Below are 19,389 nucleotides of genomic sequence, written 5' to 3'. Positions count from 1 at the left end.
TGAGGACCTTCCTGTGTGCTTCTTTTGACTCTTGTTCGCCCCAACAGCCTGGCTCCCGTCACACTGGCTCTGAGTCCTTGACACCCCACACTCCCTCTGCTCAGGACCTTTGCATGTGCTGCCGTGTGGCCTGGAAAGCTCTCCCCTGCCCAAGCTCTCCTCTTGCATCCCTCGGTGCTCAGCGGAAGCACCAGGACCTCATCCTCGGGAAGCCCTCCCGCCACACGTCTGGGTCAGGCTCTCTCAGAACCGGCCTCCTTCCTTCACGCAGAGCCCCCTGCCCCCCACCAGCCCCTGGGAGCCACATCCGCAGTGTGACGACCCACCCCCGCTCTGAGCTCCATCTGGCAGTCACTGTGCTTTTTGCTGACTGTTATGTCCATAAATCAACACGAATGGATGGATGTTGGTGCCCCGGGAGCTCTGCGTGTGCAGCTGCCTTCACCACAGGGCAAGGGGTTCCACCAGGGGCAGAATCCGGGGGCAGCCCTGGGGCAGGGGAGGCCACGGGGGTTCCAGCAATAACTCAGTGGGCCCTCAGGGGGCATGTTGGCAGGGACACCAGTATGACAGAGACTAACATTTACACAGCGCGAAGGAAAATGCATCTCGATGACAGATAGCCAGCCAGGTGCGCCCCTGCCCTTCATCTGGATGGGCAGCGTCCCAGCCCGAGGACAGCCAGCCCAGACTGCCGATCAGCCTCAACGCTGCTTCCCCGATTTCCCGGCGAGGGGTGAGGGAGGGGAGGCCCCCTGGAAGACGGAATCCTGCACATAGTTGAATTTCCTGGTGCTCAGGCCTTCCCACCATGTCCTGCTGGACGCTTTCCTGGGCATTGGTCTCTCACGTGTGCTTCTCGAATAGCCGTCGACGGTGCTATTGCCGCTCTAAATGCTGGGCCTTTTCAGCGTCGAGTCACATTTCAGGAGCAGGGCAGACGCAGGCATGTATCCGTTCTTCTCTGGACGGCTTCTCGGGATGAACAGGGCTTGGAAATGGAATCCGTCCTGTCAGAAGGGAGAGGCGGGCGCTGGGGGCCAGGCCTGGGCTGGGGAGGGGGAGCCAGCCCCCAGTTGTGCGAGAGGGTCAGAATGCCTAGTGCTGGCTGACCCCACACATCCCGCAGGGCTCCCCTCCCCACCCCTGGGGCCCCCATCCTGGCCCGGCCCCTCTTGGTGACCCCGTACAAGCCTGTGCGATTCCACCATCTGCGCTGCCATTTCCCAGTCACCTCCCACCCGGAGCCTCCGCTCTGTGTTCCCAGGTAGATCCCCAGAGCCAGGCACCAGGGGGCCCATAAATGTTTGTGGGATGAACAACCTTGTGTGACCTTGGCCCAGTGCTTTGCTCCCTGTCTTCTCAGGTGGGTAACATGGGTACTGGCCGGAGCTCAAGAAAAGTTGTGTTCATCCAGCCTCTACACTGCGCTGGCCCCGTTCATCCTTTGCTGCTGCTCCCAGAGGCCTGTGCTCAGAGAGGCCACTGTTGGTCGGTCGGGTCACACACCTGGCGTCCCAGCCCCATCCCGAAGGGACCTGCCGGTGTGGGCGTGGCTGCAGCGCACACCTGCGCCTGGAGCTCACGCTTGCCCTCCTCTGCTGCAGGCATCAGTGCATACACCTCCCCACCCTCCCGGGACCCCGCCCTCGGGCAGGTGTGCTGAGTCCTGCCCCCAGGGCCCAGCCGGCCTCCCCTGGCGCTGGCTGCCCAGGGGCCACGGCCGCCACCCCTCCAAGAGGACGAGGCAGCGGGGGCTGTGACTGTGTGTGTTTAAACAACTGGACCTGATTTCTCTCGGGAGTCCTCCCATCTCTTGTCACGTTTGTTTGAAACTAGTGGTAGTTAGCAAGCCGCAGAGACACGCGGCGGGGCTGGGCGGTGGGTGACGAGCGTCCGGCAGGCCCCACGTCCCGGCCTCAGAGGGAAGGAGGTTCTGTCTCCCTCCAAGCAGATCTCCTCTGGTGGAGCCTGAAGGAGGTTGTGAGCCCGGGGCCTGCACATCCAAGCAGGCATTTTCTCCCCGCGAAGTGTGGAAGACCTTCTCGGACCCTCGTGCTGGGACCACAGCACCCGGCCTGGCCCGCACAGGAGCTTGTGAGTGTGCGACGGCCTGGCAGCACCCTTGCCCCTAAAAGAGGAGGACGTTTAACCTGCAGAGATAGAGGCAGACTCCAGAAATAAAGAGGAAGCAAGAGGAGCAAAGTGGGTTGCAGAGGAAACAAAGATAGAAAATTGGGCAGAAAGGGCTAAGGTTGGTAAATGCCTCAGCACTGCTAGGTCCCAGCTACCACGTTGCCTCTGAGCTTCCTGGTAGCCAAAGCGAAGAGGGAAACTGCCTTGGGGCAATTCACCAGAAAAAGGCAAATGAGCTTCTGGGTGACAGGAACCGTTCCTGCCCCAAGACCTCAGATGCGTCTCTGGAGAGTCTGCCCCTCAAGTGCTCGCTTCCCTTTTTTTATTTTTTTTTTTAACATATTTATTGGAGTATAATTGCTTTTCAATGGTGTGTGTTTCTTTTGTACAACAAAGTGAATCAGCTATATGTATACATATATCCCCATATCTCCTCCCTCTTGCGTCACTTCCCATTTTTATGGCAAGACGTTGTGTTTGTAACCTTCTGAGCAGTGTTTGTATGTTGAGAAATTTAAACCCACGTTCCTCAGGGTTTCAAACGGAAGTTCACTTATTCAGAGCTAAAGTGCCATGAACGCCCCTGGTGTCTCAGAAGAGCAAACCTTCCTGATCTTTCCCTTTGAAAGAGAGACACAGCCCAGGCGCGCACAGGAAGGCACTGTTCTGAATTCCCTTCCTTCTGGAAAGCTGGCACCCCAGCACTGCGGGCACTCGGAACGGCCCCCAGCTCCCCGCAGGCACCTTCCAGCTCCCGCTTCCTCACTGACGAGGGCTCGGAGTCTCAGACATGATGGCGAAACCAACCTGTTGGGTTGAGCCGATCAACCAAGTCTCAGTTACACTGAAGCTGGAGGCTGGGTTCCATGTTGTCCCAAAGCCCCCACGCCTCCTCGCGTGGAGGGCCCGAGTCAGACCCAGGCTGGAAAGATGTTTAAAGCACCCGCGAGGAGAGGCCCAACTTTATCATCATAGGTCACGTCTGGTGGTGCCACCTTTAATGTCCTGAGGGCTCCCGTCCACGGAGGACGTCTGTCCCCTGCAAGGTACCAGGCTCCTGTGGACGGTACTCCGACCTTCCTGTTGGGGCAGCTCCTATGAGGGTGATTTTTTTCTCTGACGTTAGTGTCCACACTTCCCTCAAATGCCACCAAAGCTCTGCGCCTATTTTTTAAAAAAATACAACTACACCATCACTTAATCCTGAAGAAACTCAAACCCTCCCACTACTGTCCAATCCCATTCACGTTATTAGAAATTTTCTTTCAGAGAACAAAGGGCTTATTCATGTACTTTGTGCTAATCTCCTGGCAATCATAGAACTGTCATTTTTATCTTTGTCAATGACAGTTGAGCATCAGAAATGATTGATCCACTCCGTTTTTTGCTGATTTTAATTTGTTTACCGACGGGGAGGACAGGACTACAAAGGCAGTTTGGAATTTTCCTGTCACTTGAAAAAGAATGTGATTATCCCCCCACTAGGGGGGCATTTCCCTGGAGCCACAGCCCACTCCTCACCTTGGCTGCCCTCGTCCACCCGAGGACCCCTGTCTGTGAGCTCTGGAGTCTGTACACACACGGAAATGTCTGGTTTCCTCACATTTAAAAACATTTTTCTATTAAACCCACACGTGGGGATTGCTGGGGACTGGGGAGAGTCTGAAGTGAAGGAGCTGAAACAAGGGAACGTTCTGTTATTTATTATTTCAAGGCAGCCAACAATAAAAGGTGAACACAGGGGCAGACACTTATCAAACCTAACAGTGAGGAGCTCTTTTTAGTTTCTTGAATAAATAGTAATTAAATCATGTAAGCTGTAATTTCATGACAGTGAAATTGCTTAAAAAAACCAATCCTCCCACCATAATTGCTGAGATACCCACACTTTTATAAACACTAGGTAACTTTATCCGTCGTTTTTATCAGCAGAATGTGACACTGGCGGTTGGTGCCTCATAATTTACCACAACATTAGGTGGCAGCTGCAAAAGCACACATATGAAAAAGGCACTAATGTGATCCCAGTGAATGCGCGGCTTCCGAGATGTCTTTTCCTGCAGGGGGTTTACAAACAGTCCAGGTGATGGAGTCATTGGAAGGGGCTGACAATTCACTGCCTAATTACTGTTTGGGAAACACAGCAACGTGCCTGCCCTGCAATGGCAGTAGACTATCCGCCTTCCACACCTGCTTCCAAGTCACCGAGAAAGCTCTCGGCTGCCCCAAGGTTACCAGGGAATTGGTTGAGGGTAAAGAAACTCCTCCCCCCGCATGGCTCAGACTCAGGTTGAACCCAAAGTTGATAGTGACGGGGAGACGCGTTTGCAGAAATGAGAACAGCTGTGTTTCAGAGAGAATGAACATGCATTCGTTGCTTTTGGTCGATGTTCCTTTTTCTAAGGCCTCAGCTAATTCCCTACGGGGTAGAGATAAAACCCAGTACCTGAAGGTCGAAAAGTCAATTAAATCACCACTTTCTCGAAGCTCATTAGAGACCAAGGACCCACTGCTGGAAATAAGCTGTGCGTGGGCGCCTGCCCGCCAGCCTGGTCCCCAGCGCCCTGACCTTCTGCCCCTCCTCTTGCAGTCAAGTTCAGCAGCTGCCTGGGGACCAAGGGGACACACTATGAGACCGACAGCGTGGACTTCAAAGTCGGGGCTGACGGGACGGTCTTCGCCACCCGGGAGCTGCAGATCCCCTCCGAGCAGGTGGCCTTCACCGTGACGGCGTGGGACCGCCAGACGGCCGAGCGCTGGGACGCCGCGGTACGGCTGCTGGTGGCCCAGACCTCACCCGCGTGCTCCGGACACAAGGTAAGGTGTGACTACATGCGGGGGGGCGGGGGAGCTGGGTAGGGGTCCTTCCTCTTTCAGGTCACCGAGCAGAACCTCTGCAGAGGCTGACACTTGAGTGGGCGGCGTGGGCCGGGAGGGGGACCCCTGACCTCCCACCTTCCCAGACAGGGCTGCCCACAGGCTCCACCCCCGCTGAGTGTAGTGCACAGCTGTCAGCACCCTTTTTCGGACAAGGGCCCCACAGCTCCGCTTCTCACCGGGCACCTCTCCTGCCTGAGGCTTGTAGCCCACCAGCCCCGGAGGCTCCCAAGGCCTAGAGGGACAAGAAGTAAGACAGAGGCCACATGGCTGGCCTTGCGAGGTGGCCAGAGTAGCTGGCGTGAGACTGATTCAGAGAGAGGGAAATGGGGAGGGGGGAAGGAGGGGGAGGGAGTTCTCTTAGTTAAAGCCGTCATATATAAAATGTGGTTGCTGATGGTGGCCAAATTTTCTTATTTGAAGAGAGTATAAAATGCATCGTTGGTGAGGGAGACAGAAAGTGAAAGAGAGAGAGAGAAGGAGGGAGAGAGGGGGGAAGGAGGGGGAGGGAGAGGGAGGGGGAGGGATGGAACCCTTCACGTAGACACACACCGGCCACTGACACCGGCCTCCACAGCCCTCCCTCCAGCTTCACCTCTGACTCGGTTGCATGGCCCTGTTGACCGGACAGGAGGGGTGAATTCACTTCCCCTGGTTGGTCCTGAAAGGCCTCTCAGCCCCACAGGCCCCAGGAATCCAGGACCAGACCCCTCAGCCCCCAGAAATCCCCACATTAGGTTTCCCGTGTCTGAGGGGGGACCAGGTCTGCTCACCTCTGCCCATCCCGTGTTTCGGCAGCTGCGTTGGCCTCCGCATGAGGGCTCCCTGGTCAGCAGAGAAGTTGCTGCCCAGTTGACCTGCATGACGGGTCCAGCTACACACGTCCACCTACGTGAAGGGTGGACCCGTGGGGAGGGAGATGCCCTTACAATCAACAGGAGGCCTTGGGGTCATCGGTGTTATGATGTGCGTGCGGTTCACCAGCAAAAGAAACACACCAGTTAAAGCAGGACAGGCCATCGGGGACAGCATTTGTGGGTATTCCCTCGGAAAAGGGTTCGAGGGATGTAGAGGGTTAGACCAAGTTGACCAGATCCCTTTCTGCAGATTTGCCCAGAACCTCACAGGACTAAAGGGCTCAGTGAACCTCAGTGGGAGACAGTCTGCAAGTTTCCCCAAACCTATTTGACCAAGGAACCTTCTTAATGGGACATCTTACAAGGCAGGTGTTCTGAGGAACCCACTTTGGAAAGCAGGGGCTGTGTTTCATGTGTCTTGTTAAACAACATAGAGGTGGTTTTGGTGAGAAAAGGGAAAATGGTGACTCGGTGGATAGCCTTATCTTGGTGGTGAGCTGACCCCATTGGGAAGGACGTCCTGAGTGCCCTCGTGGGTGTGCTGAACCAGGTGTTGAAACACGCTTCTAACAGGCGCCCCCCAGATCGTGAGCCTCACCTTGGGGATGTTGAAAACCCTGAGACAGATGGATGTGGTTTTCCATTCCTTCCCGAATGACCGTGACAAGCCACACCCTGGTGAGAGGGCAGCATGGCCCACGCAGGGGCCCCTCCCTGTAGGCAGCCAGGCCAGGGGCAGCAGTGGGAAGGCTTACATCCCTGACTGTGATGCAAAAACTGCACCTTGTGGGCAAGGAGTAGGGCTCCCTAACACCCATGGATGGCCTCAGATAAAAGGCATTAATTAAAAATATAGGGACTTCCCTGGTGGTCCAGTGGTTGAGACTTTGCCTTTCAATGCAGGGGGTGTGGGTTTGATCCCTGGTTGGGGAGCTAGGATCCCACGTGCCTCGTGGCCAAGAGACCAAGACATAATACAGAAGCAATTTTGTAACAAATTCAGTAAAGACTTTGAGGATGGTCCACATCAAAAAAAAAAATCTTTACAAAAGTAAAAAGAAAATAGAAATAATAGCACCTTTTGTCAGGCATGTTAATGAAGCAATTTCTGATGCAGTTAATCCCCTAATCCTCCAAAAAGGGTGACTGCAGTTAGTCCTCAGGACACGTGAACCTCCAACCCCACAGCAGGCAGGCCCAAGAAGCACCCGATCTGCAGATTCCACATCCCAGGCTCAGAGCATCCTCGGGGCTGACTTTGTGGGGTTACACCCTGAGCACATGAAACATGACCCTGTAGGTGGTGGGCAGAGTCTCTGCAGCCCACCTGACCCAGTCCTTCCCTGTTCATTTCATGTCCCCTTCGTTGCTGATGGCTCCCTGCTTCCTCCTCCTTCAAATCCAAAGAGCCCTGCCCTGACTTTCTAGGACCCCACCTAGACCCTGCCCTAAGTGCGTCCACAGTGAGCCTCACAACATCTCCAGAAGTGGGTGCTGTCACTGTCCACACTTTACAGAATCATGTGACTGCAACCTCTTTGCTGCATGGGAGAACCAATGATCTGGAAAGGAGTGAAAAAACGACTTTCTAGGGACAGCTGAGCCTGGCATCGTAACGGAGCCTGGCTGCCCTGGATTGTCAGTTTGAATCAAGGCTTCTCCAGCTTACTGGCTGATGTTCTAGGACAAGCATACAACCTCTCTGAGGTTTACTGCTCTCGAAAATGGGATGGCTGTGTTACCTACATCCTATCCAAGGGTTGTTGAGAGGATTGTGTGAGATTATGTGAGCTCAGGCAGGGTGCAGCTCTATGAGAGCCCTGTGTCCCCAAAGAGGCAAAACATGGTTGCTCTCATTGCTGTCACTGGCATGGTCCCAGCCCTCTGAGTCACGTGCTCACCATGGCCACTGGGCCCCCACCAGGGTGGTGCCAGGGGGACAGGGAGGAGGGTCTGTGTGGGACACTGGGTCACTCAGTTGATGTGCCATTACAGAGACCAGTGCCAACCTTTGAATAACGTCACTCTGTGTAAATGGGTTAAGGTGATGCCAGATTTCTGGTGTCCTTAGTCACCTGCCAGAAGCAAATGTAAATCTTCTCCAGGGGAAAGTACCACACCAGACCTCAAATTATATATCCGTTTATATACAATGTCTAGCGCTCAACTGAAAATGACTGGAGGGACAAAACAAGATAAATAAAAATCAAGAGGAGGAGCAGATGATAATCAAAGACCCACAGGGCTCCAGGTAATAGAGTTATCAGACATAGATTTTATCATAATTATGCTCACTGTCTTTAAGCACATTAAATGCAAGATTTTGACAGAGGATGGGAAGATTAAAAAAGAATTAATTGGGCAGTTTAGGACTGAAAAATATAACAAACGAAATTAAGAGCTCAATGGACAGATATATCTGCAGATTAGACACAGTTGAAGAGAAGATTAACGAAGCAAAAAACATCAGAAGAAATATTCAGGCCAAAGTGTAAGGAGATATCCAGAGAGAAAACACAAAGGAAAGAGTAAGAGATATTGGGAAAATGGTAAGAAGTTCTAACATGAGTATGTTTGGAATATGAGGGGGAGAGACAAAATGGAGCAAAAGTAATATATGAAGAAATATCGGCAGAAAATATTCCAAAACTGGCAACAGACATCCAGGCATAGATTCAAAAAGCCCTATGAACTCAAAACAGGATAGATATAGAGAAAACTGCACTTAGGCACTTTCTTAGTCCATTCAGTAGGCTATAACAAAATACCATGGACTGGGGGGCTTACAAACCATAGAAATTCATTTCTCACTCTTCTGGAGGCTGGAGGTCTGAATCAGAGTGGCACAGGGTCAAGTTCTCATGAGGGCCCCTCTTCCAGATTGCTGCCTGCAGACTTATATCTTCACATGGCAGAGAGCAAAGATAGGAGGCCAGCTCACTCACAACTCCTGTAAGGACACTAATCCTGTTATGGAGACTCCATCCTGATGACCTCCCTTAATCCTAATCACCCCCAAAAGGCCTCACCTCCTAATATCATTCCATTGGGAGATAGGGTTTCAACAAAAGAATTTTGGGAGGACACAGTCCACAATAGGCATTTTAAGGTAAAATAGCTGAAAGCAAAAGTCAAGGAGAAAATCTTGGAAGCAAATAGAAAAGACAGAGTTTCTTTGAAAGAGGAATAATTAGATGTAAAACTGACTTCTCAACAGGAACTACGGAGGTTAGAAGACAATGGAATGAGATTTTTAAAGTGCTAAAGAAAACAGAATTCTATGATTCAGTAAAATGTCCTTCACGGAGTAAAGGTGAATAAAGACAGTTGTAAACAAATAAAAACTGAAAGAATCTGTCACAAGTTGTGTTCTTCAGGCAAGAATAAGATGATTTGAAGTAGAAAATCAAGAATGAGAAGATTAAGTAGATGAGAAAATACCGGTGTATAATTACAGGGTAATGTTTTGTGGGATGTAAAGAAGATGACTCAGATTCATGACGAGAATGACATAGATTTTTGAGAAGGGATAAATGGAGTCAGAGGGATCGAGGATGCTTGCGTTGTCCTGGAAGACGATGGAAATATCAAACTAATATTATACTTGGTTGAGACACATCACTAAGAGCCATAGTGATGGATTCATTACTTTAAGGTGCACATGAAACACTGACCACGATTGACCACAGTCTAGGTCCAAAAGTAAATCTTAACTTCAGGAGAGTTACCTAAAGTCTACATAGTGTCTAAACTAGCACTAAATTGATTAAAATGTATCTATTATAAAAACAGATATTTATTTCTCTTGGAATTTTCGTATAATTCTAACACTGCCGTATATGAAGATCTTATGCTATAGCTGGATAATTTAGTATTAGTAACACAGCACTGGGCAGGGGACAGCTAAATTCTCCCTCCATTCTAGATGTATTTCTTGTTTATCGTCACCTTTTTTAGTCCTCACATTTAGGCAGTATTTTTTTAAAACACCCTTAAATAACATAATTTGTCATTTTCCCTGGTAATCAATGTGAATTTTCAAAGAAACATGCTTCTTAAACAATAAAAAAGAGTCATAGGATTAAGTTCTAACATAATAGATGGAAAATAGAATAATAAAGCTTATCAATCCAAAAAAATGCAAGGAAAGAAAAGTGAAATGCCAGAATAGATGAGATATTTGTCTTTGAGTAGGATGGTAGATTTACAAATATATTATTAATTATAATAATTGAAAATAGATTCACTCATAATTAAAAGAAAACAAATTGACAGGTTATATTTTTAAAAATCCAACTATATGCAGCTTACAAAAGATACATCTAAAAAGTATAAGGATAAAAACCAAATACCGTATGCTAACACATATATGGAATCTTAAAAAAAAAAATGGTCATGAAGAACCTAGGAACAGGATGGGAATAAAGACGCAGACCTACCAGAGAATGGACTTGAGGACACGGGGAGGGGGAAGGGTAAGCTGGGACAAAGTGAGAGAGAGGCATGGACATATACACACTACCAAATGTAAAACCGATAGCTAGTGGGAAGCGGCTGCATAGCACAGGGAGATCAGCTCGGTGCTTTGTGACCACCTAGAGGGGTGGAATAGGGAGGGTGGGAGGGAGGGAGACGCAAGAGGGAAGAGGTATGGGAACATATGTATATGTATAGCTGATTCACTTTGTTATAAAGCAGAAACTAACACACCATTGTAAAGCAATTATATTCCAATAAAGATGTTGAAAAAAAAAAAGTATAAGGATAGAGAAAGTTGAAAGTAAAAGCACAGGGAGGGAAATACCACGCAAATACTAATCAAGAGAAAGTTGGTGACGAGGGCTCTGTTACTATAAGAATCAAATGTGTGTGCACTTGTAATATGACTTCAAAATATTTGAGCAAAAATTGATAGAACTAAAAGGACAGGTAAATAAGTATACGATCAGTGGTAAATGTTAACATATATCTCTGAGTAAGTAATAGAACAAGCAGACAAAATATCAGTAAGGAAATAGAAGACTCGGAGCACAGAATTAAGAAGTCTGACCTTAGTGAGGTGTACATGAAACACAGAAACCGACCGCTGCTAAATACAGATTCTTTTCAAGTGTACTCAGAACATTTACCAAACTTAGCCATAGGCTGAGCCTTCAAGCAAAATTCAACATGCTTCCAAAGTTTAGAATCAAACATAGTTTGTGTTCTTACCTCAGAGCAATTAAGCTAGAAATCGATAACAAAGAAAATAACTGAAAAATCCCCATAGATTTGGAAGTTAAGTAAGTGCCTTCTTATTAACCCGTGGGTAGAAAAGAAATCACATGGGAATGAGAGAATATTGTGAACTGAGTAATAAAACTAGCTGGATGTAGCTGAAGTCACACCAGATAGAAGTGCGTAGCCTTACGTACGTACATTAGAAGATAAAGCAGGCCGAAAATCAGTGACGTTAACGTTCATCTCAAGAGATTATAAAAAGAACAGGAAAGGAAACACTTTGTGTTTCCACACAAAGGAGAAGATAATGAAACAGAAAATAATAGAATCAACAAAGACAAAAGTTGGTTCTCTACTGAACTGTAGACTTAGGAAGAAAAAGAACCTGCAAATAATCTCTATCTGGAATGGAAAGAGGACGTCATGACCAATCGCACAGACATTAGAAAGGTCACTTGCGGGCATTATGTACAACTTATACCAATATATTTGAAAATATACGTGAAATGGATAACATTCTAGAATATAAAATTTACCAGAACTAACATGAAAGGAAAATCTGAACTGTTTTATTATTATGAACAAAATTTTCATTCAAATTTTTATCACAAATAAATACCCACACCAGGATGGCTCCACTGGTAAGTTGTAACCAAGCTGCAAGGAGTTAAAACTCATCTTACACAAGAGGGGTCACTTCCCCAACCAAATGGGCACCATGCTGAAACCAGCAAGAACCTTACCCAAAGCCAGCACGAACCTTGAAAGGACAGTGAGAGAAAGGGTCGTCACATGCCAGTCCACTCATAAATAGATGGGAAAAAGCCAAAGCAAAATATTAACACACTCAAATTCAGCCATGTTTACAGGGGATATATAACGGCCACATTCGTCTGTTCCAAGAATGCGAGATTTGGTTTAACACTTAAAAGTTAATCCAAGTAATTCAACACAGAATAAACATCACATGATCATCTGAATACTGACTGTTAAATTTAACTTCATTCAGGATGAAAATATTCAACAAATTAGGAAAGGAAGAGACCATTCTTAATCTCACAAAGGGTGTCCACAGCAAACATCCAGTCTACAGTCGGAATACTCGAAGGCTTCCTTGACATCAGGAATAGGACAAGGACACTCTTACATTACACGCCAGAGCTTCAAGCCAGTGAGGTGAGCAAGAAAAAGAAAGTGGAATAAACAGAACTAGCATTATGTGTAGCTTATATAATTGTGAATGTAGAAAATCCGAAATAATCTGCAGATAAGTAACTGGAATTAATGAATGATGTTAGCAAAGGCGCTAGATATAAAAGCAATTGCACTTCTACGGACGAGGAATAAATAGTTAGAAAATAAAATCTGAACCAGATACCAATTACAGTAGCATTAAAAATTATAGTTAGGGCTTCCCTGGTGGCTCAGTGGTTGAGAGTCCGCCTGCCGATGCAGGGGACATGGGTTCGTGCCCCGGTCCGGGAAGATCCCACATGCTGCGGAGCAGCTGGGCCCGTGAGCCATGGCCGCTGAGCCTGCGCGTCCGGAGCCTGTGCTCCGCAATGGGAGAGGCCACAGCAGTATATATATATATATATATATATATATATATATATAGTAATAAACCTAACAAAAAATTTTCAAGACCCTTACATATTACTGAGAACAATTAAAGAAGATCTTTAAAAATAGAGGGATGTGCCCTGCTCATAACATAAGAGACTTAAAGTGGTGAGGATGTCAGTTCTACCCAAAGGTTTCCATAGATTCAACACAATCCCAACAAAAATCCCAGCATGTTTTTTCTTTGCTTGTCTATAGAAGTGTTAAGAGCTGACTTTAATTTTTAAATAGAAATACAAGGGGCCAAGAATAACCTAGAACCACACAAAGATGCGAGGACCTGGTGTCTCAGACGTCAAGACTACAAGTAAAGCACACCACTACTGGCATGTGGGGCCCAACGTGGGCCTCCCTGTGCACTGCAGGGTGTTCAGCAGCATCCCCGGCCCCCACCCCCTAGATGCCAGCAGCGCCCCAGCAACCCCACTTGCACCCAAAGCTGTCTCCAGTCATTGCCAAATGCTCCCCAGGGGCAAAATCGCCCCATCGGAGAACCACTGAACTACAGTAATTAAATGGTGTCGTTTGAGAGCAAAATAAATGGAACAGAATAGCAAGCCCAGAAAAAATACTTAATGTTTTAAAAAGTCGTCTTCATGGAGGTTTAACTTTTATTCCACACAGTTCACCCACTTCACATAACGACTTGATGAACCTTGTCAAGTGCACACGGTGCCAACACTTGATTTGTTTGAGTGGCACCAGATGGCAAAGGCCAGAAAGCTACAGCCCACAGGTCGCATCTGACCTGCCACCTGCCTTTTGATGGCCTGAAAGCTAAGAATGGTTTCTGTATTTTTAAATGGTTGTATAAGTGCCTGTATTAATATCCTCGACTTTGCTTCTTGGCCTACAAAGCCTAAAATATTTAACTATCTGACCCTTTAACAAAAAGCCTGCTAAGCCCTGCTTAGAATAGTGGGTAAGGACTATCTCTTCAGTAAATGATGCTGGGCCAGTCGGGTACCCTTAATGGGAAAACGTGAAGTGACCCTGTACCACACTCCACACCCCAGATCAATTCCAGGTGGATTGTAAATCTGAGCGTTCAAGACAAACCAAACAAACGGAAGAGAACATAGGGGGTGACGTGTGGGGAAAGCTTCCTTATACACAACCCATGAAGCACAGGGTATCCAGGGCAGGTCGATGATTGGACCTGGTTACAAATAAGAATGTACTCATCAGAGCACATACTTACGAAAGTGAAAAGATAAGCCAGAGCTGGAGAGAGGATATCTGTGACCCTTAATGACTGACAAAGGAGGCACGTCCAGAATATATAAAGAGAGCCTCAAATCACTACGTAAAGACAGATAACCTAATGATAGAAGAAAAAAGAACACAGGCTGTCCACCAAAGAGAAGAGCCAGTGTGTGGATCAGTGTGAGGACCTGTCAACCTCAGCAGGGCAATGCAGATTAAAGCCGAAAATCCGCCAGGATGGCTAACCTTAGAAAGACTGGAAATACCAAATATTGGTGAGAATGTGCAGAAGCTGGAGTTACCATGTGCTCTTGGTGGGCGTGCGTAATGGTGCAGCCTCTCTAGCGTCAGCGGGCGTTTTCATTGGAAGTTGAATATACGTTTGCCTGGTTGAAAGGAAAACTGTTCCTCTACTCACACTTCTGACACCAAAGGGGTAGGTTTTCCACCCCAGCCAGTTCTCTGACTTTCCGTGGACACCAACTGGATGTTCTCTAATTTAATTCAGTTCCGACACTCGCAGCCCGGAGTCAGCACAGACCCCGCAGGCTCAGGGTTCAGTCCCAAAAGCCCACCCCCCTTCGGGCGTCAGTTACAAGTGGTGGGTCTCCAGGTTACTCGCTTCCGCCCGGCTCGGTTCCCACAACCCCCACCGCAGTTCGATAATTTGCTACGATGGGTCACAAAACTCGGGGCAACACTCACTTATTATTCCTGGTTTACCATGAAGGATATTATAAAGGAACCAGAGGAGCATCAGAGGAAGAGTTACTTAGGGCGAAGTCTGGAAGGGTCTCAAGTGCAGGGGCTTCTATCCCTGTGGCGATGGGGTGCACCACCCTCCTGGCACATGGATGTGTTCACCAACCTCGAAGCTCTCCACGCCCCAGAGTTTAGGGATTTTTATGGAGGTTTCATCACGTAGGCATGATCGATTAACTCGACCTCCAGCCCCTCCCCTCTCCCCAGAGGATGGGGTGTAGGTCTGAGAGCTCCAAGCTTCTAATCATGGCTTTAGGCTTTCTGGTGGCCAGCCCCCTCCAGGAGCCCACCCAGAGTCACCTCACGAGAACAAAAGATGCTCTCTCACCCAGGAAATTCCTAGGGGCCTAGGAGCTCTGGGTAAAATACTCCTGTCAGCCCATCACTGCAGAGATTGGTTTTGAGAGCTCTGTGTCAGGAATAGAGGGCAAAGACCAAATTTTGTATTTTTTGATGATGCTGCTGGTTTTAGGTACAAGCCCAACGGAAGTGTGTACACATTCGTACCAACAGCTCTGCACCAGAATTTGATAAATCTGAAAAGAACCCAAACGCTCATCCTCATTACGTTGGATAAGTACCTGGTGGTGGATTCATACAGTGAATTTCTATGTAGCAGCAAAAATGAACAAAGCAACAGGATGGGTAAATCTCACAGACACATATCGAGGGAAACAGGGCGGGCACCCAGGCAGGAAAGTGCAGACTGTGAGTCCAGACGTGGACAGCTCAGAGTGCGTGTACAGCCGCGCAGGGGACCGCTGTGGGAGGCGAGAGGAGGTGGCCCTGGTGGGGGCCTGAGGGACGTGAGGGGGTCCTGGGGGCAGGTGTTCATTATGTGATCATTAGTGTGTCTGTTCACTGACGTTTCAAGCACTTTCCTGCATGTCGTTTATAATTCTCAATTTTCAAACGTTTTTTAATGCCTGCAGAGGGCTTCCTGGCTGGGTTTGGAGAGGTGGGGTGTTCAACGAGAACGTCGCCAGCAGGGGTTCTGTTAGCAGAAGTTTCTAGAAACACAAGGGCCTCCTTCAAAGAAGCCATTTGCAGTGTTAAAAGTCCCGAGAAGCTCTTACCAAAAGGAGCCTTGAAGCAAATCCCTGGAGGAGGGCGCGAGGGGACCCCCTAATTTCCCGGTTCCATAAATTCCATCTCTCCCGTGTCGAGGTCCCGTCAAGCGCAGTCTCCCTTGTCCGTCATTCCAGCGACTGTGGAGCCAGCAAAACTGACAGCTTTCCAGTTAGGTGAACCATAAAAATTTGGCAATTTCTCCCCTTTTCCTTTCCTTTCTTAGCAACAATTTAAAGGCGGTCTTTTTGTGGGTAATGCAAACAGGGCTGGAATCTGGAAGAACTTTTTTGTGTGCCGTCTTGCAGGAAAGCTGACAGCAATTCAATTAGAAAATTTAATTAAGTCACGTATTTCCCACGGGAGTGCTGAATCGCCCCCGAGGAATCAGAGCAATATTCCAGCCCAACAGTAAATACTGAAGATAAAGTTCCTCGCACCATTGTCATCTGACTGGCTGCAGTAGCACTTGGAATTGTCGATGGGACCTGTGGGTATAGTGTGCAAGAAAGAAACTGTTGTTTATGAAACTAATATTGGGTCTTAGAGTATGTCAGCATCTCTGAAAGATAAATTCAGCTGAGCGTTAACCCAGCAGCCGGACCAGGCCCAGATGCCGAAGCGTCTTCTTTCCTCGGGGTCTTGGCCTCCATGGGTGGATGGGCTGAACTTTGCCCCCCAGGGTTCCTGTGTTGAAACCCACAGAACCTCAGAATGGGACTGGGTTTTCAGATGTGGTTAGTTCAGGTGAGGTCCCTAGGGCGGACGGACCCTAATCCAGCATGACAAGTGAACTTATTGAGAGGGGAATTTGGACGCAGACACGCTCACGGACAGAACTTCGTGTGCAGATGAAGACAGGGATCGAGGTGATGTTTCTACAAGCCAAGGAACCCGGAAGATTGCCGGCAGCCACCAGAATCTAGGAGAGGGGCTGGGACAGATCTGCTTGGCCCTCGCGAGGGACAGCCCTGCCACGCCTGCGTCTTGGCCTGTGGCCTCCAGAACTGAGACATGAACGTCCATTGTGGAAGCACCCCAGTCTGTGGTGCTTTGATTCGGTGACACCAGGACACTCAGTCACCAGGGGTGTGGCCAGTGCCTTCCAGCTGAGGTGGACGCCCAACCCTGGGGCTGTGCCGACAGACCCAAGGCAGCCTCCCAAAGGTGGGATGTGAGTCCGGACCCGGGCATCCAGCCCAGTGTTCCTGATGCCTCAAGTCCTCTCCTCGCCTCTGCTTTGGGTCTCCAGGACCGACAAGGACAAGTCTTGCCAAGACCCCGATTCTTTAAGCCCCTGGGGTCCATCACCCCTATCCCCACAGTCTGCCCCCTGCGAGTGGGCAGAGCCCATCTTGCTATCATGGACGCCCAGGTGGGTTACAAGACAGTGGAATGGAGAGGGCCTGGTTGAGAAGCAATTCCTGCAACCCCCTGGCGGTGCAGCCCCTAAGGAAAGTCTGGTCCGCGAGCGGCCCTGCGTCCCAGCATCACCCGCTTTCCATGAGCGCCAGAGGGCTAGTGCCCGCGCCTGAACCCCTACACCGCCGACTCGGAGTTTTAACCAAAGGGGGCGCGTGGGGCTTTCCACGCCAGGCGTCACCTTGGGAAGGCACCTGAAGGTCATTAGGTGGAGCTGAGTGACAGAGTGCACACCTTCAGAAAGTAGCAAGATGGTCCTTTTATGCTTTTCCAAAAGACGGCCTCAACGTGACTGAGAAACAGCAACTCCCAGGAAACAGACAACAGTGTGGTCAGTGAGCTTGCAGACAGCCGTCCACGTGCCTCTTTTCCCCCGGAGGATGGCAGCTGCGTTAGTGAGTGATAATGACCTCCTCGCTCCTGCAAGTTCAGACGGTGCCGTACAACTGCCGGGAAGGAGGCTGGTCCCTGTCCAGGGTCTGTGGTCATGACCACAGCCCGGCGGCCCGCCCCGGCGATGCGCGATCAGTAGTAGATCTCAGCGGATGCGCAGAGCTCCCCAGAAGACTGCAGCGTTTAACTCTGCCAGCATGAAGGCACGAGTGATTTCTAGTTGCTGGAAGGTGCGTTTTCTGCAGTTGTGGAGAGCCGCCCTGGGGTCCGCAGGTGGAGGAGGTCCAGCTCGGGCTGTGTTTCAGGCTGCAGACGGCCTTGAGCGAGTGTCGGGGTCAGCCCTTCATTTTGCAGAGGAAAGGTGCCCAGGGTCCCACAGCCCAGGGAGAAAAGCATCACGGTCATTGGTCACTTTCCCTGGCCTGTCCCGGGGGGTGGGCGGGTGTCGCAGCCTGGGGCACCGCCTCACGGAGATTTGAGCGGGACGAGGGAATGAAGATGACGGGTGGCTCACTGACTCCCACGGCTGGGGGGAGCAAAGGGCACGAGAAAGAGGGGCCACTGCCAGGCAGGGAAGCCTCGGACACGCAGGCCGGGGGAGAGGAATGGACCGCACGATCCTGCCCTGTCTCATTCCTGCGGGCCAAGGAGCGAGACCCCGAGGGGGCAAGTGAGCGGCGGGTGTGCTCGAAGGACTCTGAGCCCCGTGAGTCAGAAAGATCCCAAGTCACTCTCTTGGTCACTGGGTGAGTGAAGACTGTCTGCATGTCCCCGCCGGACACTTTGTAACATTCTAAGATGCAACGGCATCACCGGGAATGGTCCCACGAAGGCGGCGACAGGCCTGACCACTGAGCTGCAGCCACGGGCTGGACTTAGGTGGGGTGGCTGGCGGGGGGCTGGGCCGGGAGAGGGTAGAGGCTGCCGCTGTGTCCTGGGGGTCAGGAGGGTGACATCTGAGTCGAGACCCGAGATGAGAGAAGCCAGCATTCCCACAGAGGGAGCATCGCAAGCGGGGGGAGGTGGCCGGGCAGGTCCCTGGCCAGGCGGCCTTTGGTCAGGCATCTGAGTCTATTTTAGGGTGTGTCAGGGCCCAGAGAGGGCTGAAAGCGGGGCGGGAGGGTGGCTCCTTCTGGTGCAGCCCCAGGTCGGCCAGCACAGCGCTCAGCCTACTTCCTGCTTGTCTCTGCAGGGCTGGTTTGCTAAGTGGGGTGGAGGCCCCCAGGGGCCGGCCCAGCTCGGTCTCCCGCCCCGTGGGGTCCATCACCCCTCACCGCTGTGCTCTGGCCACTGTCCCGTCCCTGCCCTGGGAGGTCCCGCCACCCAGTACCCCTGCCTGGATCCTAGAATCTCCCCTCTCTCAGCTTCTCCTTTTCCTGAAACAAAACAAAAGCCTCAGAGGGCACGAGGCCATGCCCACCCCACCAGATCCACCGCTTTGCCCCCATGTCCCTATGGGGGTGATGTCGCGTCACTTCTGCAGGACCTGCCCCGCCCCCAGCACTGCTGTCCTGCAGCAAAGCAAAGCGATGTGATGTGATGTGAGTCCAGTAAGGGAAGGAGAGAGACCCTCCCTCACTGCCTGTCAAACGCCAGCCTTCCTCCTGACCAGAGCCTTCCAGGATCACCCGCACCAACAAAACTGGCCATTTTTCTCACTAATTGACACCAATATGAGTGATGCCACTCGGTCCCACTGCAAACAACTCCAGGAAAAAGTCATACGTTTTGGCCTAACTTGCTAGTTTAATTTTTTTTTTTTTTTTTTTTTTTACTGGGATTGTTTTTTTTTTCTTTAAACTACAGAGTAATTTCATTTACGTTT

General features: G+C 50.0%; 1 protein-coding gene across 1 annotated transcript in view; it reads left to right on the top strand.

Annotated features, from left to right (window-relative positions):
- The first annotated feature begins 612 nt into the window (after positions 1-612).
- Positions 613-19,389, top strand: part of CDH4 (cadherin 4) — a 167,714-nt gene continuing 148,937 nt past the window's right edge. Inside the window, exons 1-3 of the mRNA XM_007462285.1 lie at positions 613-736; positions 4,727-4,953; positions 18,706-18,711. Of these exons, the coding sequence (XP_007462347.1) occupies positions 613-736; positions 4,727-4,953; positions 18,706-18,711 (357 nt within the window). The remainder of the gene's footprint in view (positions 737-4,726; positions 4,954-18,705; positions 18,712-19,389) is intronic.

The sequence above is a fragment of the Lipotes vexillifer genome, unplaced genomic scaffold (genome assembly GCF_000442215.2).
Source record: "Lipotes vexillifer unplaced genomic scaffold, Lipotes_vexillifer_v1.1 scaffold1798, whole genome shotgun sequence".
Taxonomy (NCBI): domain Eukaryota; kingdom Metazoa; phylum Chordata; class Mammalia; order Artiodactyla; family Lipotidae; genus Lipotes; species Lipotes vexillifer.
This window is presented reverse-complemented; position numbering and strand designations above follow the sequence as displayed.